This window comes from Cryptomeria japonica, chromosome 8, assembly GCF_030272615.1.
Source record: "Cryptomeria japonica chromosome 8, Sugi_1.0, whole genome shotgun sequence".
Lineage (NCBI taxonomy): Eukaryota > Viridiplantae > Streptophyta > Pinopsida > Cupressales > Cupressaceae > Cryptomeria > Cryptomeria japonica.
Genome location: NC_081412.1, coordinates 668677470 through 668703215, shown reverse-complemented (window position 1 = coordinate 668703215; position 25746 = coordinate 668677470). Strand labels below are relative to the sequence as shown.

At 34.7% G+C, this 25746-nt stretch overlaps 1 protein-coding gene across 1 annotated transcript; it reads left to right on the top strand.

Moving 5' to 3' along the window:
* Positions 1–354: 354 nt before the first annotated feature.
* Positions 355–13486, top strand: LOC131054842 (uncharacterized). Its single transcript, XM_057989460.2, has 3 exons — positions 355–811; positions 10878–10983; positions 13124–13486. Exons 1-3 carry the CDS (start codon positions 700–702, stop codon positions 13200–13202), a joined length of 297 nt encoding a protein of 98 aa, XP_057845443.1. The 5' UTR covers positions 355–699; the 3' UTR covers positions 13203–13486.
* Positions 13487–25746: the final 12260 nt, after the last annotated feature.

Genomic DNA, 25746 nt, shown 5'->3' with positions numbered 1-25746 from the left:
CAAGCTTAGGGATTGCATCCTTTCCACCATCTTGTCCCACGTCTCCTTTAAAAGTATCTTACTCCATTTCCACTCAAATCAATATCACTATAGGAAACCCACTTTACTAATAGATAACAATCCTTGTATTAAAACTTCATATGTCGACTAGGTAACATCATGGGAAAAAATTCTACGTTGCCATATGGATCGAACATTAAATAATATTATAATAATAATAATTAAAGAACACGTATTCCCTGAACGCTAATGAACGCAACCACCATTTCCATCATGGCGTGGCCGACAAATCAAAAGCTTAGATCACACTTAATAACTCACTTTTAAAACTCGAGTGTGACATTTAACCATGGAAAAGTTCTAAAACAAACGAAAATCTCCTGCCCCTGTTTTGTAAATCCACCTCTTAATATCTTTAGTCCTCCTTAAAACTTCCCCGAACAGTTTAGCCCACACTATTTCTTTCCTTTGTTCTGTTACGCAGAGGTGCTCAAAAAAGTTCCCTGCCTTCCAGAAGGCCTGGAACATACCCATTCTTTAGTAACCTGTTCGTTGTGATCAAATTTGAGGTGGGTATGACCAGAATTCGACGGGGTAATCAAAATTGAATTGGGTGTGACCAAAATTGGACTGGGTGCCTGCAAATAAGTTGGGCGATCAAAATTGGATCTGGTGTGGCCATTTGTGATAGAAACAAGGATGAGGAAGGAGGACACAGTGAAACTCATCAGTGCGGAGGGTTTCGAATTTATCATTGATAGGAAGGCAGCTCTCGTCTCCAACACCCTTAAGAATATGCTCACTTCTACAGGTAATTACCTTTCATGCAGCTTAATTTTCCTTGTTTCTGAATTGTAATCGCTGGGTATTTACAATCAATATCTCCTTTTTAGAGATTGTATGCTATTTCGCAGGTTTTTTCTTGCAAAATATATTATTCTTCGTGAAATTTTTCTTGATAGATAAATCATGGGCTGTCAGCGTGGGCTAACTTGGATCGCTTTTTTTGTTATTTCTAAACATGGGTTGGACTCAATTGTATAATGTAAACTTTTACATCACAACCTTGCCACATGTAAGGTTTACTTTTGAACTTGGTCACAAGGTAAAATCTAGGTTACAAATTTGAGGGACGCATTTATTCTGGTTTCAAAATGGCAGTACGGATTGACTAACATGTCGTACGTTTTACACCGTCAATTTTGCAATAAACGGCTGTGATTGACTAACACATCCCTATCGCACTGTACGAAAGGTTCATTTTAGAATCAGAATAGCTTTGACTAAATTTGAGTGGAGTGCATTATAAGTCACTTAAATGTATCGTGTACTTTTTAATAGGTAAGTTTATCATTACATTACACAGACATTTAATGGTCATTTTGCTGGGAGTTCATCATTAAGCTTTGTAGCAGTCATTCTGTAATTTTGAAAGTTAGAAAGACAGGGTTTGTCTCATAAACTATTGTTGGCTTCGTAAAGATTACAATTTTTCTATTCTATTTTATTCCTATAATTGAAGGATTTCAACTTGAAACATGCTTTTATCTGTACCCTATTTTATTCTTGTACCACAGCTCCATGTATCCCTATAATTGGAATATACATGTGGACAACTTCATTTTTTATCAATCCATACAGCAATATATTCATTCTGGGATACAACAGAATGCTAAATAAGCAAGTGTCACATAAGCTCATATAATTATTTTTTTGAATTTATTATAATGAATTTTCCTATGGTCTCAATTTAACCCCTTTCTTGATGCAACGCAAATTTTTTTGACACACCCATTTCTCTAGTCCTGGAGTTTGGGACAATTTTTTTCTCTTTTATTTTGTAAATCCTGGATAAGCTTGGACGCATTTTGAAGATTTCTTAACATAGGTCATATTCGAATGCACATTCCCCATCTTGATGCAGCTCAATTTCTTTTTTCACATCATATCTTCAGTCGTGGAGTTTCGTACAATTAGTGTTATTTTTTATTTTTTAAATCTTGGGTAAGCTTGGACATCTTTTGAAGACTTCTAATCACAGACCACATTCGATTGTACCCCATCATGCATTATTACGGTGAGGGGAGTTGAACTAGGGCACGTAAACAAGTGCCTACCATCAAGCCTTGCACCCATTTATACATTTTTACATCCCAATTTTTCCCCCCACTTTAGCTAATAGAGCTCATTTTCTGGAAGCATATCCAATTATTTTGCTACGGTTATTATCATATTCATGTTTTTCTTTTCGATAAAAAGAAATTTTGTGGATATGTTTGTTTAACTTGATTTTTTTACAAGTAAAACTGAAAGCAATTACCAGCTTATCTAATTGTTAATCCTATGCTGACAGTCTATTCACCGAATAGCTGTAGATTGAAAAAGGGGACATGACATTAACTACATACCTGTTGTCTTTGATGAGACACCTGTTTGGGTAGGGCAAAACCACTTGATCTCAAACCCTTGGACTCAACAACCAATTTTTAAAATTCTTAGTTTGGTGTTTTCCCTGAATTAGCTCCCGTATTTCAGTCAATTGATTTTTTCTTACATAGGATAATCCATTATCAAGCCTCAAGCTAACTTCTAGGAGTATCCATAATTTAAAAACTAGAAGTCTCTAATATGATAATTGCAGCACCCATTAGTAGAGTATCATTTATTAATTGCTAAGTTCTTGGTCCTGGTATGGAGTCGGGTAAGTGTTTGGGGTGTGGGTACACTGGTATTGTTAGGGTTTAGGCAAATCGAAGCAATAAACAATATTATAATGCAGAATAAAAGGCAAAAATAGCAATTCACAATAACATACAGATTTTAAGGTGGTTCATTCAATGTGGGCTACATCCACAGAGAAACAACCATCCAATTTTTTCTATTATCTAGCAAAGAACAAATTACAATCTCTTGACTTTTCAGTGGTTTTCAAAGGTTGGTTTACATACCAAAATAACAACCAACTCTTTTATTAAATAATGGGCAATTTTTGCTTTGGGAATGTTGCCCCATACCCCTACCATGGACTCCACTCTCAGGCATCACTGGGGGATCACCCCTCCAGACCTTGCAAGAGGGGCTTTGCTCCCCGTACACTCCCTTGTTAATTGATTTGGGGGGGGTGGTGAATGCGGTTGTCAAAGTCATCAAAATTTAAGTCAAGCAATATGATCAGTTGCCACATTGGCACATACCAACAAGTATGGCATTTTTTCCTTGGGTATAGGAATGGGTTTGTATATATATATATATAAAAAATAATTTTATTTTTTTAATAAAAATAACAATCACTCAAAATTATTGAACTAACTATTTAAAAACCTTTTAATTTGTAAGAAAGAAAATACTCATAAATTCACAATTTGATAATTCAAATGATTCGTCAAATGTCAATAAAAAATGAAATTTACTATCAAGATTCAATAATTTTTATATTGCTCTTTATTGAGAGCATCAAAGAAAACATTTATATCAATTTCATTTGAACCATAATTAGTTGCAATGCTGCTCCCACTAGCCATGCCATATGTAGAAGTTGCCTCATCTATAGAGACTTCAGCAAGCTATGTAACTAGAGTGTCTATGTTGGCACACTTGGGAGTTAGATGCCAATTCTTGATCACCTACTCATTACAATTAGGTAAGGTTGCCAAGAGACTAGTACGAGAGATTGGTTCCGGTATCGATATGGAGATAGGGAGATAGGGTACTTGGAGATGCCATTTTTTAATATAATTTAATAATTTTTTAATTTTCTAAGATTAAAACTGAAAATATTAGTATCAGAAAACAAAGTCACATATGTCGTTAATTTCTTGGATTCCAAGATGTCTCTAGTACGGGATACATGTCCTAGGGGGTCGGAAACACGGAAACACGTCTCCTTGCAACCATGTAATTAGGTCTCTTATTTGACAAGAGATGCAATTTGAACGACACAATGATCAAATCCTTAGCTTGTTTGCCCTCAATCGATTGTGCTTAACCAAGTGGATAAAGGATCATGTACTTCAATCTACTTAGTCAAATAACTCACAACCTATTGGAATTTGCATACAATATTTATAATGAAAAGGCACAATTATAAACAATAAAATTATAATAAATAGGAGCGAATGAAAAGTATAAAGTTTAAAAATAAAAAGATACGTACTTGAGAGACAATTTTTATTGCAAGATGTTGCAAATAAATAGGGCCTTAGGCATTAAATTACTACCATTCATGAGAATCTTTTTTGAATTTGTCTCAAAAGAGCGCAAACATCATAGTTCTTTGAAGATATGAAGTGTCCAAAGTCACTCAACACAACACTTTGTATATGAATTTGAAATACTAAATCTAAATACCCAGATTTCTTCAATGCTAATTATGTTGTTATATGGAGCCTAATCAAACTCGGAGGTTAAATTTTCACTACTTCCATCAGCGCAGTTTCCCCTTATATTTTTTGATGGGGGTTTGGGGGCAGCACCCCCAAGTTGGGGTCAAGGGGCAGCGCCCCTTGCGCGCTCGCTGTCGCGATACAGGGCGGGGTCGAGGGGCAGCGCCCCGCGAGGCCAAAAATACTTTTATTATTTTATATAGGCGTCGGGTGTTATTTTTCTATTGGCAAAAAACCCTTCATGAGATATTTCACTCCCTCAATTATGCCAAATGAAGGCAAAAAAAAACAAAAAAAACTCACTTTTAAAGCTTGCATGACGTTTTTTCTGGGTCGCGCGAGTCCATCTGAAAGACTCACGAGTCCGTGCAAAAGACTCGCGCGAGTCCTTGCAAAAGACTTGCGAGTCTTTCAGATGGACTCGCCAGGACTCGGCGAGTCGACTCGTCGAGTCGACTCGTGGCTCCCATGGACTCACGAGTCTGTGGCGAGTCCACGAGTTTTAAAACTATGGTATGGACAGTTTGTTCAAAATCCCTCTATAAAGTGTTACACAACTCCATTGGACGATCTGAGTTCATCGGCGACATTGAAATACTCCTCCGATCAAACTGACACAAACCCAGAACGTCAGCAACAACTGCACTGCTAGAGAACCTGAAAATGGGGACACTATAGGGAATAAGAAACTGAGACTGTCTCACACTTGTCAATTAACTATCCAGTTGACTGCCTTAATTTGAGGGATTGATTTATCAGTTAGCTGCTAATGAATGATGGGGATTTCATTGTCACTTAGACACCACAAATTGTGGAACTGATTGCCATTAATTTAGGATCTCCAAAATTGAAGATTATACAGGACTGGTGGGAAAGAAGAAAGGAGATCATATTCTGGATATTGCAAACAAACCATTTTCTTGTCTAGGTTGAATATGGTGTTTTAGCATTTGTACTTTGGAGACAAAACCTTTTAGGCATGGATATTAATCATGGTGAGGATGAAAACCTTCAACCTGCAGTACGAGTTATATTGTGTCATTAGGACCTTCAGTAGTGTGCAGTTCAAATACTAGAATATCCAGTAAGTTGTATCAGTTCATTAGTTTTTCATTTGAAAGTATGTTGTCAGCAGAAATTAAAATATATTTATTGGAGCATGTTTCTGTGATCGTTATTTGTGATTTTTGAAGGGTCATTACAGCAGTATGAGCATTTTCTGTGATTGTTGTTTGAATGCTTTTGTAAGCGACATTTCAAAATCTAACTGAGATTTTCAATAATATAAATTTGCAACAACTGTCATTGCAGCCTACACACCGATCTTTGTTCAATAGTGGTTTTAGGTACCAAGAGGTATTTGTAAGGCATGCCATTGTATTCTCAGAATTGCCGAATAAGATTAAATAATTTACTATTGTGTAGTCCATATCGGAGTATTACCTGTATTAGTATATCAGCATTACATATCGTTCATTAATCAATTTCTAGTTTGCTTCTAGTATTTAGTTGAAGTTCAAATTGAAAAATCTGCATATCATGATTTGAGCAAAACCAACTTGCTATATTGTTACTAGCTATTTGCATTTCATGTTATTTTAGTTTTAAACATTCAAGAAAAAATCCATGTATTTGAAAAATACAGAGAGTGGACATTACATTGGTATCAAAGCATTGATCTTGCTAGTCTGTTTGGGGGAAGAATTAATCTTTTGATGCAGATATAGTTTGATTCACCGAAGTGATAGAGAATTCATATATTATTAGAGAGAAAAGAAATGAGAAAAGTATGGTTGGCTGAGATAGGAGTGAGGAAACAAACTTCTAGGAAATTATCAATTAAATTATTAAAGTAATAGGGAATCAGCAGGGAGATCCAAATTTCCATGAGGGAGTATATGTCAGATATAGCCCAAACCTTGAGGGAGTTGAATCACTATTTGAGTACATCTAGGCCAATCTAGAACTCTACAGAAGGAAGTAATTCAGCTAATGATAGGGTTTCAATCAACCCTCCTGCTAAGACTTTCTGGACAAATTTTCTACAAAAAGAAGAAGATCCATTGGAGGAGGATCAACAATTTCAACTCGGATGGAAGATGATATGGCACAATATCATGAAGAATTAATTGTCTAAGTCAAGCAATCCAAAATGACGTATCCGTTGGTGAGTTCTTTGATTCACGGACAAAGAATGGGCATAAAATAGAGGAAGGAGATATCATTATGATCAGCTCCAAAAAAATATAAAACATTGATTGGATAAGATTACCATATCTACGTATGATGGGTCAGACAAATCTTTAGCTAGGGCTTGGTTGTAGAAGATGGACACATGCTTTTCATTAAAACCTATGTATGAAGAGGAGACAATTATGTTTGCTATCCTTCATTTGGAGGGTGTATCTCATGGGTGGTGCTACCATGGTATGGTTACATAAGGGCACAGTGCCACCATCACCCTCTTAGAAGACTTGTGGAAAATTATTCGGTTGAATTTCAGAGATTGTTTGTGATGGTACTGAATGTGATAGAAAGGAGACTTCTTGTGTTATTTATTGGAGGACTAACTAAACCTCTTAAGGGTTTTTTAAAGGATTTTGATCTAGCTTCCTTATAGGAGGCCATCAAAAGAGCATTGAACTTGGAGACTTCAGTTGCTAAAAACAAATTTTAGCATAAGGAACCATCTCAAGCATTGCAAAAGAAAGTATCGTTGAAGGAAGTTCCTTGTACAAAAGACATGCCAAAAAGTTTTCAACAAAGAAGATATAAAAAATGAGCATAGGAGGAAGAAATTGTGTTTCTCTTGCAAGGAGCCATTGGAGCTTGAACATTTATGTTTTGGTAGGATAGGGACCCTCCATTGAAATGGTTCCAGAGGAAGATCCAAAAGTAGAGGATCTTGAACCCAAAATTGAAGAGATAGAGCATAGGGAAACCCAAGAAGAGGACTTAGGAGATTTCAAGAGGCACTCTTGCCTCACTTTCAAGTGCACCTAAGTATCATCCTTTCAGAGTTAGTGGTAAATTGCTTCGGCAAAGGATTATAGTGTTAATTGATAGTGGAGCCATTCATAATTTCATAGATGAGGTTTTGGTCTCTAGGAGAGGACTTGACACAAAAGTTTTTGAGGGATTTAATGTCATAGTTGTGGATGGCTTCACCATTTTGTACACTTAGATAATAAAGCAGCTCAACATTACCTTGGGAATGCATGAAATGCATTATGATTTCTATGTTGTGGGATTAGGGGAAATGGCCATGATTTTGGGTGTGCAATGCTTGTTTTCACTTGGAGAGTTCACCTTCAACTATCAAACTAGGATCTAAAATTCAAATCGGCTGGGAAGAGGTAGTACTTCATGGCATTGAAGAGGGAGCTCCAAAAGTTGTCATGGTTAAGGGCATGGAGCATGAAACCATGATTACATTATAGGTCGATATATTCACACGATGATATTTGGTCTACTTTTGAATAGCCTTGCGTGTTGCTTGGTGTCACACTTCCCAGATTGCCATTGAGTAGAGGTAACCATAAAGAGTTAAGGGAGAATTGTGTTGGATGTATCCTTCCTATTGAGGAAGTTGGAAGCACCACGAGAAGATCTCAAGGAGAGTTTCACATGAATATTAGAGTAATGCAGCATTAACATTGAGTAACCTCAAATTTGGGTAGCTGTGCAAAGGATCACCAAAAAGGTAGGAAGGGACTAATTGGTGATAGCATTCTACCATCAATTGATAGAGAAAACACACTCAGGACAGTTATGAATATACTTTCCAGCCTTGATGCTGCTGTCACCACCATTATCGGCCACCACATTGCTTCATTTGCCCTCGTACAAATGATGTTGCAGGTGTTTTTAGTCACCGGAAGGAGGGTTTTTTCAGTTTGTGACTACTAATGGAGTATTTTCATTCCTTGCATGGCTGTTTGCAGCGTCTACATCGCTCAAAATTTTTATGTTTGCTAGGAATTTTTAGTTTTGCAGCTGCTGTTCCATTGCTACGTTACTGGTTTTGAAAATATCAGACTTGGAATCGCTGTTATTGGTCATGAACAGCTGCAAGTTTGTACATTTTGAGGGAGATCCATTGCCTGATGATGTTGTTAGAAGGTTTCAGCTGATGGGAACAATCATTTCAGCCGCTATAATATTGATTTGGTCGATATTTCATGTGATTTGTGGCTGTTGTAACTTGTTCCTATCCTATATACAATTTTATTTTCACTAAATCTTGAAGCATACAGCCTACAACATCATTGTAGGACCCATTGAAACTCAAGGCATTAGTTATGCAGCTCAAATAAGTGTTCTGGATTCTTCATCACATAGGAGTTGTCAAGTGGTGCAAAAAAAACACAATGATGAGTTTCCCTTTGGGAATAAGGCATTATTTGTAATCGTTCCAAAGAACATATTTCAATTGGTGGCATCGCTTGTTTAATCCAAGTCAAATGTGGGAAGGTACAATCATGCATCTCATCATGGGCATCCCAAAGGTTTGCAGTTATATTGTTGCAAATTATGCCTACTCTATTATTTCTCCTCATATGGTCAAAGTGATCTTTGAAGAAATATGGATAGTTTAACAATGTTATGGATAATAGAGATGGTAGACTTATAGTGTTTTTTGATGGAAGTTGTTTCACTTGACAAGCACATGATCTAGACTTTATGGACACTACAATATAATTCAATGTATTGGTCTGGTGATACTTGAGCATTAGGATTTGCAATTGCTTGAGGGCAAGCAATTTTGAGAAGGGTGGATTGTCATGTTCCCTTTCCAAAGCTAAAGAAATAATAATGTTATTTTATGTTGGGTCTGACAATTATGTATTTAAGGGGCAACTTAATAATATTATTATAATTAATTTATAAAAGTATTTTTAAACACTTAATTTATAAAAAGTATTATTAACTACTTTGGAAGGAAAAGTGTTTTGGAAAGGTTTAAAAAGGTGGCGCTTGAATTTATTTGGTTTTGCTTCATTTGGTAACACAATTTCAATTGGCATTTTTCATTTTGGAGTTTTGTGTCAGAATTTGCATCGAAGGATAAAAACCCTCATCTGTTTTTTAGAGATCTTGGAGGATAAAAACCCTCTTGGATCTGTACTTTGGAGGTGAGGATGAAAACCCGTCTCTAGCATTGGCAATTCCACTTGGGGGTTGCATGATGAGCTGATTTGGAGACTTTTTGCATACTTTCAGGTTGAGTGATCAAGATTTGCAAGCAAATTTGAAGGAGCACCATTATTCATTGTTAATTTGGTGATTTGGACCAATCCTTTGACGATCCGTGGCATTCCTCACATTCACTAGGGAAATCACAGCATACCTACATAATAAGAAGGGCAACTAATATATTTTAGTGAGCGCAGCTGTTAGAGGAGACTTTGAAGCTGATCCTGCAGCTACACAAGCCGTAATCACCACCGTATGATTTCATTGCACAATAATGGAGGACTGCTAGGGGATTCGCTGCAGACCTGCACACATTTTGGAGGGGCAATCAGTATATACCAGCCATTGCCAGTGACTGCTATCTGGGTACTAAGAGGTATTTGTAAGGCATGTCATTGTATTCTCAGAATTGCTGAATAAGAATGGCAATCTTAATATCGTGCAGTCCATATCAGAATATTATTAGATCAGTATTGCATATTGTTCATTGATCAATTTCCAGTTTGTTTCTGGTATATAGTGGAAGTTCAAATTGACAAATCTGTATATTTTGATGGGAGGAGGAGAACCGGTTGTGATTATTACTGTAGCTGTTTGCATCTCTTGTTATTTTAGTTTGTAATCATTCAAGAAAATGCAAAAAATCCATATATTCAAAAAATACAGAAAGGGGACATTACATATGCTTTTATCACCAAAGCCACCTCATTATTGGGTTGACACAATTACCTTCTTATGGAATGATGCACCCCACTTAACTGTACTTGGTTTTGATAGACCCCTGTGATCTGCACGAGTTGGATAGGATTATGACGTCTTCATGTAAAATGAAGAAATAATTATCAAGTACCAAATTAAACAGATCAACTTATCATGTAGCATCATAAATATGTCTAGACCTACAAAAGGGTGCCATTGTGGGGCACTGCACCAACCTCCAACCTATGCCATAGTAATCACTTTATGCAACAAACTTACAGTTTCAGTTTGGTGGTGTCTTTTGTGCGAAAACTCAAAATTCAATGTCACGCTTTGCTTTTTGTGGTTAAATTTTGACCAATTTCTTTGTTCTCTATAACAAATATGGTAAACTTGTCAATTATAAGATTTAAAATCCAAAAATTAGGCACCCATCCAAATTGACATAAGTTTTTTTTAACTCTTATCATGGTTTACTTTTTGTATTGCGTTTTAAGTTTTATGCAGCACATGGGTCTCTAAATTTTTCCAATGATCTGTCATTTTGATTTAGTTTCCAACTTTGATCAAGACCATATTTTTCAATTTTCCTGCAAGCAGGGGGTTTTACAGAGACAACACTTGGAGAAGTGAGGTTTCCAGAAATAAGTACTCCAGTTCTGGAAAAAGTTTGTCAGTACTTTTATTGGTCATTGCAATTTGCCAGGTTGGTATCTTTAGCCCGTTCATTATGTTTTTTTTTGGATTTTAAGCCTTTGAATTGCAAAAATAAATGATATAGTTTTCTTATTCTAAGCAAATTATAAACAACATTCAAAAGGTAGTTTTATTACATGCATTATATCAAAAGAAATTCAGTGACAAGCCAATTCTTAATTGTGAATATTTCTTTTCTGGTTTCACCTGTAAATTATTTCCACTTTTGATTAGATGATTTTTTTGTTCTATTTATCAAAATATTTTCGGGCATCTATTTGTAAGTTTTACCTACATATTTCTGTTTTCTTTTTTAGTCAGTAAGCATGGGATTTTTAGCCTAGCCCAAGCAGGTGAGGCCACAAACAGGGGACCTCATCCCCAGCATAAACACACAGCATCAACATGAATAGTCCAGAACTGCAAGCATAATAGTCCAGCAAGGACACAAAGCCTACAAGCACACTAGCCCAGAAAGGGTCTGAAGAACAGTCAGCACTAAGTCTCTTGGCATAAATGCTTGCAGCATCAACGCGAAGGTTTAAACCTCCGGGCACAATGGATTGGCGAGGGCACATAGCCCATGATCACAACAGCCCAGCGGAGATTTGAACCTTGGTGACAACATCAACAATGTCACAACTTAATCATGACACTATGGGATGAACCCCTACCTATTTGTGTTTTTATTATAATAGTTTGATAAGCTAATATTTAATATTCATTTTTCTAATAATAAGGTCGAACATGTTGCCAATCAATGTCACTTTTGATTCGTGAATTTTTTGCTCAACCCAGATTATGTCTGATTACACAGTACTAAAGAGATCCAAATTTTGCATGTGTCATCTTAAATATGTCTAGGTCTACAAGGGTGCCATTGTGGGGCATTGCACCAACCTCCAACCTATGCCATAGTAATCACTTTATGTAATAAACTTACAGGTGTCTTTTGTGCTAAAACTCAAAATTGAATATCTCCCTTTGTGTACTGTGGCGAGATTTGTGTCCTTTCCCCTTTATTGCTTAATCATCCACCATATTTCTTTATCTGTCTCACGTCTTAAAAGCATTTCATTTTATCCTTTTGCATTAGCTATTGTGTTGCCTGCTTTAAGTGTGGTTTTCTCTGTCAGTCATATTCAATGCCAATTTGACTATGACATCTCTACAGTGTCTAAATAGCTTTTGTGATTTCCCGCATTCCCTGTTTAATAATAGTTCATAGTAGTATTACAATCCAATACATGTAATTAACCTCAAATATCCACCACCAGTATGTTCATATGTTTTCCAAATAGGGGCTCTTAATTTTGTTATGCGTTGCTTTAATTGGCTCATTTCTACACTTAAAAGAAAAATAAAAGCACGAGAAAATTTATAAATTTTAGTTTATGGTTCAGGCTAGGATATTGAATCTTTTTAAGTTTAACTTTGAATTGATTAAATTTTTAATGAAAATTGTAAACACTGATGAGTGTTATTCTAATGATGATTTGGTATAGAACATTGGGTCAACCCTAAAATAGCAAGTAGTTTTTTATCACGGTAGTGCTTGTTTAGTTGCTTACTATTGTAATACCAATCATAAGTTTTTTACATAAATTCTGAAATAGAAGTAAAATAATTGTTTTTAAAATTCCCTTTTGTTACAATTGGATTTTATTAATGTACAATATTTATTTCTTATCTTTATGCATTATATTTGATGCGAAATAACAAATAAGAGATTAATGAGTTTGACTAAAAAATTATACAGTTGAATCATGATAGAATGTCATAACAATGAAATAACGAAATCAAAATTTTCTTTATTTATACAAATATAATATTATTTTTTCCTTATCTATGTTTTAAAACCTGAGTAAGGGAATTACCTTTACAGTTTTGTCATGCCCTGTAAATGGATGCTACAATGATGCATACTTTCTTTTATGGAAGTTCTTAAGCACTAAACAGTAAAATGCTTGGACAAATTCGGTTTGGCTTTTAGTTATACGGTGCATCTATATTTTTGAAATTTGACGTAGTATATGACCTCAAACTTTTGGCAGAAAATATATCAATGCTTTCCATCAGCTAACTTAAGATTTTGTGGTTTGCTCTTATTGCAAGTTTGTTAACATATGTTTTTTTTCAATTTGTGACAGTGGGAAGGAAACTGAATTCCATATAGAACCCGAAATTACTTTGGAGTTGATGATGGCAGCGAACTACCTTCATACTTGATTAGTGTGTGCTGCAGATAATTGTAGCTTATTGGGAAAGATTGGATTGATGGTATTGAAGAATTAAATGTATGTATTATCTGAACACAAGAATAGTTGGATTCAGGGATGTAACCCAGATTCCGTACTGAGATTCCATGAGTTTAAAGTACTTGTTTACAAAACCATATTGTTCGTCACGTGTGCAGTTGAGCTAACTTGTTCATGGTTTGTTTTAACTCTTTAACTTATAATTTATTGGATCTCACGGACACTCCAGTGGATCAATGAAATAACAGTTTGTAATTTCTGGAGTTGATTTTTCTTACTTGGCTTGGGATTTTTATATGTCAAGTTCTGTATTTTATTTCTAGATTGGTCAGTAATTTCCTTTTCTAACATCATATTCTTGATTACCTGTGTTAAATAACTCGTAGGCAATGCCATTTTGGTGAGGAAGTCATAATTTTTTCCTTGTACTCAGTGGGCGATTGATGAGCTTGATGGTTGTTTGAAAATCATTATATAAGCTGTTCATTTTCTTGTTTATTTCTTGAATTTTCTGCTTGAACATTTTTAATTGTTTGCTTGAGCCTCTCCTATTTATTTTGAAGGAACAGGGCAACCCTGCCCAAAAAATTAAAGGAGATTTTTTGGCGGCAATGTCTATTGAGGGATCAAAATGCGCCTTTGACTATATGTTTTCTGTAATTATCAATCAAATTGAAAATCAGAATACAGTTGTTTTATAATTTTCAATAGAATCATAAATTGAAAAAAGGTATATTCAACGTTGCTTTCTGATTCCCGAATAGACAATAGTGTTTTTGGCTCGGCCTTGGTTCATTGTATCATTGGATTACATGGATCGGGTTGACTACAATATAACAGCGAATTTCATCCCACGAAACAAGACAGGACTTCAGTGTGGGCAAGGTTGGCATGACGATCGATTCGACAATGACAGAAGCTCGTTTGACTCATTTTGAGTATCTATATGTTGCTTTGTTGTAGATGCGGGCATTTTTTTTACTGTACTATAAATTATGTTGAAAAAGTCGAGTTGATGCTAGACTGTATGAGCTTGTTGGCATTAATTTTTCAGATTTTAATTTTTAATGGTGAAAGTATTATATACTTGTGTCTTTTTTAATGTTTTGGGTTTGTTTTGATTAAATTGTCTTTGATACATCTCGTTTTCATTATCACTCAGTATAAGATATTGGTCATCTTGATCAAATTTGTGGTTCTGGACTTTACTTGAGTCATTATTTTATAGTTATGGATTAGAATACTAGACTTGTAAAATTCATATTCAAAATAAATCTTACCGACCTTTTTTCACTAGCTGTTGTGAACTGACCTAGCATACATTTGCACTCATTTTGAAATCATCAAGGACAACTAAGGATCATTAAAGTGTATCATTTATCGTAACAACATTATTAAAATATTACATCAACATACATCACCTTAGACCTGTTGCACATTTGCTTGCTGCCCACAATCTTTGATTTCTTTGGTTCAAAGCTGTCAAATCAATCAAACCAGGGGTTTGTTTGAGAACACAAATTTTGCAATTTAGTAGAAAGGTTGTGAACATTACTTTTCCTTGTCAAAATTTAGTTATTAGAAGATTGGGATGTGAATTTGGGGAGTCAATTTTTTTTTGTTTGTTCATGCAGATCTACAACCAGATCTGCACATTAGGTCATTTCCATACTCACGGAGATTATTTTTATAGATTTTTAAATCACAATGAACCTGAAAAATGATTTTTAAGTTTCAAAAATTAATTAGATATTACATTAAATTTATTTAATTTAATATTTTTATTTTTAACGTCAACTCTTTTATTTAAATTAATTTAATTATTTAATTAGTTTTTAATGCGTACTTACTACCCTTACATATAGGAAGTATATTTTATCACAATTATTTTCAAACAACACTGAATACTAAATACCATTAAAATTGTATTAAAATTGTATTACGCAATATGGCGGTGCGGAAGGCGGTGCGGAAATAAATGCCAGTTACTAGGACCAAGTAAATGAAAATGATAGTATTTTTGTTTGAGTTCTTCATTTCAAATTTACAGGACATTTGTTCATAAAAAATAAAAATATTTATTTTGATGTAGTGTCAATAAAAATAAATAACTAAAAGTGAAGTTATTGGTCATTTAAACTCGATTTTTATAATAAATTAAATAACTTAAATTAATTGCAGTCACTAATTATTTAAATTCGATCAAAGATCAAAAATATTTAATTTGATGTATATATGAGTGTCAATGAAATTAAATTAACTAACTAAAAGTGAAGTTTGTAGACATAAAAATGACCACATTTCTAAATGAATATTTAATGTTCATTTTATTCTCATTTCTCTATTTAGTTAAATTTAATTTAATTAAATCATCCACATTCTTTTATTTAATTAAATAAATTATTCAATTTATTTATTTAAATTCAATTAAGCCTTTCATGTCATTTAATTGAATAAATCATTTTATTTAATTAAACCTCTTGTCTCTCCTTTTAATTAAATTTACATTTAATTAAATTATTCACTTTAAATAAATAAATCTAATTTATCTGAATTCTCCACTTGCATGTATTTTGTTGAAATAAAGCAATTTATTTTAATTAAAATTACCCTCCATCCACTTGCATTCTTTTACATCTTCCACTTGCCTCCTAACCCTCTTTCTAGAACCTATCTAATCATAATCAATTAGCCTAAACCCTCCAATTATCCCCTTTCCCTAAATTTGAGGATGTCACTTCTCAAATTTGGAGTAAAGTCTTCCAAAGGCATTAAAGCCTTTATGCCTTCAACAAACTAACTTGTTGAGTTCCCCCAAATTTGGAAGGACTCTTACAAATTTGTCCCCAAAGTCTCCCAAACCATTAATGGTTAACTAACCCTTGTGGCATGGTTAGAGACTTTTTGCTTAACTCAACCCTCATCTAACCATAGGGTCTCATCAAGCATTCATTGCTTTGACCATGGTTATTTCTTTAACCCTTGCACAAGAATTTATCCTTTGGGTAAAAGCTTTGTCCAATGGATAACCCTAACCTAACCTTAACCCTTACTTCCTAGGGTAACCATCATGTTTTCTCAAGCATTTAATGCTTCTTACATATCCTCTCAAGCAGTCTTATGTTGACAATTGTCACCATTTCATTGGTGAGAATTGTAAACATGGATTGATAACTTTCAATCCTGGCCCTTGATAAGATTATTCAATTTTGACCATCCATTGCCCTATTTTCCCTATAAATAGAGCCCTCATTTTCTCATTCAATCATCCAAGTCTTTAGCATCAAACTTTAGACATTTTATTAAGCATATAAATCATTTTTATATAGCATTTAGCCCCTCTTTGATAGAAATAATCAAATCATCTTTATTTGTATAATCATGGTACACTAGTATGATATGCTAGGATAGTCTTGTTACTAATCCTTTCATCTTATCATCATATGCATGTTAGTTAGTTCATCTTTTAATATCATGCACATTAGGATTGCATTCATGATAAATTGATCAAAAACATCCCTCATTCTCATGATTGTCATCCCTAAGTCACTTTGCTAAGTGATCTGAGAGCAAAGACATTGGCTTGAGGGGTCTTGTGAGATAGAGAACAATGGAACACCCCTTGGGAAGTTGAGCTATTCCATACAACTCCATAACTTGCACCAAAAGTCCCATTGGTGTGTGGAAAAGTCATTGATTTCGTAATTCTCGTTTCATTGCACCGCTTTTCCCGCATACAAAGTTATTGGTCGTTTAAACTCGTTTAAGCTCAATTTCCATAATAAACTCTTACTTGGAAGATACTTCTTTTCTTTCCATTATTAGGGATGCGGGTATTCTCCTTTGCCATTTGTCTTTTCATTCATTCCTTCCTCATCCATTTTTGCCAATTCTTGATAGGGTTGCACCATAAAATCTTTCTTTGCTAACCTGACCTTAGATTTTAATTGCATTTCGGGTTGAAAAACGTTTTCCTTATACTGGCATCCTCTCAAATAAGTCCCTTTGTTGGGGTATGATTTTTGTTTCCTTAGAAAGGGTGGTCATAGGAAGGGGGCTCATATGTTGGAGCAAAACTCCAAAGCCCTCAGTTTGTAGTTCAAGATCTAAAGTAGTTTAGAATGGGAAAAACCGATAGAGCTAGCCACAACTAGAACCCACATTCAATAGCACCAATGACTTTGTTAGGGTTTACAATTTGGTCTACATATTCACATATTTAATATTATACATCTTTTATATTATACTCATAACTAGATTAGTCTTAATGTATATATTATATATAAATTTTAGATTTTTAATTATACATCAATTTTATAACTCCTTTAAACTTAGGACTAACTGGTTATTAATAAATTGGTTTTGTACTAATTATAATTTTTATTTATTCAATGTTTATCTAAAAATTAAATTTTTAGGTTAATCAATTTCAAAAATTATTTATCTTCAATCCCATTGTCTAAAATTGATTTTGTGTTATAGGAGTGGATTTATTGAGTTTCTAATTGAGAGGAATTTATTTGGCAATTTTATAGGCTATTTTTTCAGGTATATAATTATCCATTGAACAATTACTATGTTAATTTAAATTAAATAAATGTTGTTTGGTTTAATAATGGTTTTATTTTAAAATAATATTTTAAGTTATAGTTTGATATAAATAATTCAAATAATTATTTTATAAATTTAAATTATTAATTAAATTTCAATTTATTTATGGCTTCCAAACTCCCATTTTGAAGCTTGTCGTGTCTCCAAATCTCAATTTTGAAGCCTCAAAAATGGGGTTTTGGAAGCACAAGCTTCAAAATGAGGTTTTGGGAGCACTATAACCTTCAAAATCTCGTTTTGAAGCTCGTGGCTTCCAAAATCCCATTTTGAAGCTTGTCATTTCTCTAAACTACCACCCTTGCATTAATATATGACGAGAAAGCTTATCTTGGCCTGCACTAGGTGAGGCCACAAATTGGGGAACTTATCCTTGCAAATAAGACCTCAAACATCTAAATCATAACCTCCCCTTATTTGGATACAAATTTAAGGGGGTAAAACACAAGACAACAAATCTAGACGATTTTGCCTTAGTATTGGCAAGGGAGTGAAGAAGCTTGTTGAAAGTAGTCTCATTTTCTTCCTCTTCCATTGCACTACCATCCACCTACCTTGTGATTCTCCATCCTCTTAAATCTCATTTGATTTCTCTAATAATTTTTTCCTATTACCAAGAGACAAAATACCTAAACTCCTCATGCTCATTCAACCCTTTAGTTCGGATCGATGCATCCTTGGTACCTCCAATCCCCATAGGAGGAGAGTCAACCTTAGTCTTATGTGAAAGTTGTGTTGTACTTGGTGAAGGGTTTACCTCCTTTGTGAATTTTTTAGGGGCTTCAACACTACATTATCTATCGTATCCAAATCATCCTTTTCCATTGAATAATGATGAGGGGAGGCATCATTACCAAGTAGCCTTATTCTCATTTCTTTATTTAATACACTAGGTAGCCATATGATCAGTATCGAACCATATGCCACATCTACCTCACCTTTTATTTCATGAATGAATTAATGATTTTCACGGGAAAATTTGGGACACCACTACGCCAGTTGTCATGGAAATCATTTCTAGGATGCCAACTCTTACATGGTCATATATTAAGGTTTCTTTAAATTATTTCAACAAAAGTTTTAGGATAGAGAATACATCTCTTATGAAGTGGCTCACAAGTATATAAAAGATGCAGTCATCTTAGAAGATAAGGAATATACTTTTATGGGGGATATTATTTAACTTAGGACATCTTGGATTCTACAACTACCATATGTAGTCTTAGATGTAGAAATTGACTCATATGTGACCACACCCCTCAACCTTCCCAAAGACCCACAAACAAAGTATTTCACTACATACTGAGAATATATAGACAACTTCGCTAAGAACGAATCTAAGGAGCATATGGATAAGAAATAGAAAAAATAAAAATAGAAACGAGGTATACCTGTTAATATTCTTTCGGAATTGTTCGTGTGCGGCATTTTGGTAAAGTTTCGGCCCCTTCCTTTAATTTTTGACCCGCTCTTCGGATCGCTCATGCATGCCAAGTGGTGTCTCAGCGTTGCTTTAAGCAACTCACTCTTCTCGCTCAATGTTGAGAGGACATGGAGCTGTCATGTGGCACTAGTCTTTTATTCGGCGTATGCTTCTTGGCCCCACCATCTTTCGTGTGTGGGCAGCGACACTTGATGCCCTCACGTTGCACGTTCCAGTTCTCTTTTTGTGCTCGACTTCGGGTCTCCCCCGAGTTGCCGCGTGTCTTCCATGATGGTTTGTGAACCAGAATGCTGTTGATGCCATGATTTTCTTGTTTGGCAGGTGTAGGGGTCGCCATGATGTGGTTGAGGTAACAACTTTGAAGGCCGTTTTCGCTGGGTAGCATCTCGCGGAGTGTCACACTGGGAGATTCCTGTCAGAAGCGGTTGCTAGGATTTTGCTGGTGCTTTCATGTTGTTTGTTAAGAGTCGAGGGCTCTATATAGGCCTTCTTTTTCAGTTTTTTTTCGAGGTTCAAACTTTAGAGATAATTTTTTTAGACTTTGGCTCATTGAGAAGCCTTTATGTTAACTAAATTAGGTGAATGATAAGCATATACGATTGTGCCTATGACCTCTCTGGTTGCTTTATTTAAAGCTTAGTAAATTGATTGATGTGTTGTATTAAGATTCATTAACTTTTATGATATGTGCCGTGAGACTCTACAAATTAAACTATGTTTTAGAACTTGTTATCTGTTGGATGAATGGTGAATGTCATATTATGTTGAATCGAGTGTAGTCTGTTCTCTAACTACGCTGAGCATGTAGATTGTTGAATGAGATTTAAAACTACATGCATCTGGGTTTCATATGCTGTTAGTGTTTTCAAAAATATTCTGGCGTATCGCCCAAGTAGTGTAGCTTTTTAAGTCTTCCTCTTCCCCTTTTCTCCCCCAATTGTATGAAGAGTCAACTTCTCAAACCTAAAGGTCATTCAACGAGTCTCGTGCAAAAGGTCCCCCATCATTGAATTTCCCATAAGGCTATTCACGTTTAATGTAAAATTAAGAGTCAACAATACCAAATAAGAAGCTAGAAGAACAAAAGACCTCTACTTTACAAAGGTCAATAAGGATACAAATTGGGACATCCTTGATTGAATACACATAATCCAAAGGAAGTGCAGAAAGAACAAAAATGACACTACCTACACCACAATAGAGAGAATTGTAGACACCTAAAAATGTCTCATTGATCATGTACTAATTATTCATCCTATTAATTAAATAATTCTTTAATTCTTTAATTAATCTAATTAATCTTATTCTTCTGACTCAATCATCATCATCCATCTCATGAATTAATCAATTTCCATCCTTTAATCAATTCATCATCAAACCCTTTTCTCAAATATTAATTATTTAATTTATTATGATTAGTTCCCTTATTAAATAATCTTTATTATTTAATTAGTCCTATTTATAATTATTAAATAATTTCATTAATTAATTTATTCCTCCAATCCCCAAATTCAAATTTTACCTAATTTCATCTAATTCCAATTTCCCAAATATGAATTTCCCCAAATTTGAATTTCATCCAATTTCAGATAAATCTCATGTGCATTTCAACATTCGAAAATCAAATCAAAATGAAAATGAATTTCAATTCAAAATTCCTACATCACATGTTGAAAATCCTAACTAGTTCATCAAATCAGTTAACTCAATTAACTCTCCAATCTCCCTTTTTCACTCTCAATCATCTTTTCTGACTAATCAGTCAAATCACTCATCTCCCTAATCAATTCAGTCCACTAGTCAATCAATGGAGTCAACTATCCAATCAATCTTGTTAACAGATCAATCAATCCACTTAACTGATCAATTAAAATCAATGAACTATCAATCAACACTTTAGTTCCAAATCTCACCCCATCTCACCTGAAAATATATAAAAACAAGGCTTATTTCTCAATTTCAATCTAGAATCACGATCTTTGAAATAATTGTGTCTGTCATATGCAGGAATCCCAGTGCAACACCTGAGAGCCACCTATCACACAATTTGGAGAAGAGCAATGTAAGTCTATTTGGATCAACTGAGGGAGTTTCATTATGTTATTATTTGATATTCAATTGATTTGATGTATTTCATTGTCATTTAGGAGATGGTTTAATTAGATTAGAGATTTGTGATTCAATCTTATATATCTGATTAATTATGACTGATTTTACCCCTAAAACAAATGGTGAACCCGACGTGAAGAACACATTTTCTAACCTTCTGGCATGAGTTTTCATTATTTGTAGGTTCTGTATGAACGCATCAGAAAGTGCTATGCATTTGAGCATATAGAAATTCGCAATCTCTTATAACAATTTGCAATCACTCAAACATCAGTTCACAATCGTTTATATAAAAATTCGCAATCGCCTGGATTGATCGTTTTCTCAATTTTAATTGTCGTTTCTGTTTCTAAATCATTTGTGTTGTTAACCCATCATTCTTTTTGAAATATGGAAACTTTTATTTTGTTACATAAAATGTGTCTAACCCCATGGCAGGGAAGGTAAGATTCAAGGTTTCAAGTGCCAGGAAGAGATCCAAAGACAAAAGACAATGGAGAGCTTATTGACGAATGATAAGAGCAGAGAAAAGATTCCAAGTGATGGTATGATGAAAGAATAAGTATCCGATCAATTACTGAGAGGGGGGGGGGGTGAATCAGTAGATAGAAAAACTGATATTAAACTTCACCAATCAATCTCTCAAGTAAAATTAGAATAATAACTCTGTCAAGATAAAAACTCGTAAGATAAACCGGTTGTCTGTTACAACAAATGAACAGTAAACAACTTCTTCATAACTCAATACTTCCGGTTATCACGACTTATCAGAAATAGTTAAGTAAATCAACCATGAAAACATAACCACAAAAACATTCACCACTTGACACAAATATTTTTGACGTGGAAACCCAAATAGGTAAAAACCATGGTGAGATAAGACTCACAAGATAATATCTGAACTCTTCTGAAGTTCACCCTGTTAGGAGCCTATCCTATTAAAGCTTTACAAAAAGTCCTGTTAAGAACTGATCCTATTAGAAATCACCTGGTTAAGGGATTGACTACAAATGCATTGTTAGAAGCAATACCCTGTAAGGAGTAACCTCGGTAGAGGATTTGTAAATCCAATCTAATAGACTACCTTGTTAGAGGATTTGAAAAGCACCAAGCTTGTTAGAGCTTACCTGGTTACGAGATTTCAATTTTGCTGTAATTGTTAGAAAACAACAGGAGTTTGCTGATATGTTTGAATAGCACTACACTTGCTTGATCAGATCCATTTCATGTTCCTATCCGCCTTTACTCAAACTGCAGATACATCATTTGGTTCAACAACCACACACTCAACTGAACTCTGTCTATCTCTTTGCCAACTCTCTTAAAACTAAACAACTTCATCGACCTTAAATACAAATCAATCAGGTCAGTAACACAACAAAAACCTAACTCTCATCGAGATTACAAACAAATTCGGTTCAAGTATGATCGTTGGATTACATAGCAATCTCTGCACATCAATCAAGAAAACCTTGATCGCTCCTTGATCACCGCTTCATTGAAATTACTAACTCATCATGCGCTTTGGATTAGATGCAATACATTTTCTCATTCCGTAGACAAAAACCGTTACAACAACTCGCCAAAATCTCTTGGAATTGTCTTCATACAATAATCATGCGTGTCATCATTACCGCTCATCATCAGATCATAAACCAATATAACCAATTCACCAAACTTATTCGGTTAGGGTTTATCAAAAACAACAGGTAGGGTTTACAGGTTACATCAATAGATAAGATTTACACTGGTTACTGGTTCTCCTCACAAATTCTTCCTACCGGTTACAGTAAGATCTTGAAGAATTGGCTACCCTATCCCAATATTATCATCTTGTGCATAAATACTTAGAAAAATTTGACATATTTGATGACGTCGAGGTCATGGGCAATATGATAATCGATGAAAGCCATGTCTTTTAAAAACTCCTGCCTTTTTTTATTTTATTTGTGTATAACTGATTCGCATATGCTTAGACACTGATTCACAATTGCTTAGACAAAAATTCGCAACTGATTTGACATTAATTCACATCTTATTTAACATAAATTCGCAATTGCCTAGATGGTGATTCACATTTGTTGAATGCTGTCAGATACTTTCTGGTCTTTATTTTCTCGTGTTTTGATATTGTAATGTTCTACTTTCCAAACAAATAGTGAAGCAGGTTTCTGTAACCGAAGGAAAAAATTAGGATTGTGAGTCCACAATACAAATTAATGCTTTAATGGGTTTTGCAGGTACAACTGGACCTAGTTTAACTCATACTTCCTTTGGTGTTATTTAAAGAGAACAAAACAAACTTGTTTTACTGCAAGAACATTCATCATTTCTATGTGGGGTTAAAATGAACATCATGCTTGTTGGAGCAACATCTCCAAATAATTTTTAGAAAAAATTGTAATAAAAGGTTAAAAAGAACCATCTTGTCTTCCATGTCTTGAAGGTGATAGGCATATGCTCTCCCCTTAATTGGGTGACCAAAAAGCCAGACTCACCATTTATGCTTTCTTCTTTCTTTGCAATAGGATAAAACCTTTAGCAAGCCTTCCTCCCAAGTAGCCCATAAGGCCAAGTGAGAGGGAACGACCTAAGTGGCAATGACTAAAGCCAAGTAATCCAAGCCACTATAAATAAATGCGTTTGTGACAAAAGTTGCAAGCGACAAGTGTTACAAGCTGTCATAACAAAGTTATGTCTCCCTTAGTGCCTATATGGTATGTAAAAATTTGTAGAGCCTAACCTCTACAAATTGGGAGACCTTTTTTAACGGAGTGGAAAACGGTGCTGATTATGACCACTCGAACTAAATGTTTATCAAAAGATTTAAGAATTAGAGGCCAACCTAAGTCAGTAACCAAACACTTGTAATATCACAATGCAAGGGTGGGGAAGAATCCGCCCCCAAGACACTCACCATATATCTCCCAGGAAAATGAGCCAATTTTGGAGCAATTCTCTTTGGTTCAACTTCCGGACAAAGGAAAAAAAAAAGCACACCCTAGGGTGTGACACGACTATTTGAGCTGATAGAGTATCAAGATGTGGGCTGTGGTATTATTCGTGACCTTTTGACCCTAGAAGAGTCTGATTGTTTTATGATCGTATGACCAAAATTTATCAAAAACAAATGAGGTTTGAAAAGACCCCAACAACCATTAGGATTTGAAAAGATCCTTTAAACAATACTCTCTTTGGATTATATCAGATTGTTTTCTTACTTTGCTACTGTGTCTTACGCAACACTTTCAAAAAATCAAACATTCATAACATAGCCAAAACAAAGTAAAAAAAAATCAAGTCTTGTCAAGAATCTTTCAACCACAAATATACTCTGAGAACCTCAAGAGAAAACATTGCAATATCAAGTATCAACATCAACAAATCAAACAATATTGCCACATTAAGAGAAAAGGAGAATATGCCACCTTTTGTAATCTTAGGTCCCATGCATTTAATCCATGCATAGTCAAAACTTACATCCTCATGTTGCACAAGTCCTCACCACATACTTAGGAAGTAAGGTCAACTATTCACATCCAAATAGTCTTTGCAAAGCCATCATTTACGTCCCTCCTAGGATAAAATTAGTCTTGCATACTTCAATAGGTTGCAACAAAGTCCACCATCTTAATTCTTGCATTGTCTGCACCTGCATCAGTTGTAGTCTATCACCCTTAGAAGTCTTAAGAGAATTTCATTTGCATGGGTCTACCAGGAGATGGTGAATTTCCATTCGAGCAACCAAACCTTGGACCAGATAACGATCAATTGAAAATAATTGATGTTTTGGACAATCTTGCTTGGGAATTAAGAATAGACCTCCCACAGTATGAAGAGGTTGAATTTGTCTTAGATAACGAAGTTCATAAGTCAATCCAGATCTAAAGGCAAGTTGAATGACAAATCAAGAGACAAAGAGAACAATAAATTGTTTGATAGGTTTGCAAACTTACCATCAAAGGACAAATTCCTCAGTAGTAGAGAGTCCTCATAATAGTTTAAGTTTGCATACATAATCCTACTATCAATAGATCAAAGTATTGCATATTAGTTTTCCAAGTTCTTCACACTCCTTTTAGGTGCATCATAGAGAGTCAAGATCAATTTGAAGTTACATTCATGCCATTAACATGATCTCAAAAGGAAAAACACCAAATGGATCCAAATAGTGACCCCTATTACAATCCTACTTGGAATATGAGCCCACCTACAAGCTCAAATTCACAATCGAGAGGGGTTGCTATGTTACCTACAAACACAAATCACCTACCCACAATTGAGGAGTTATAGACTAGATTAACACAAGAAGAGATTGAGGCTGCTCAACAAGACCCACAAGTACTAACAATCC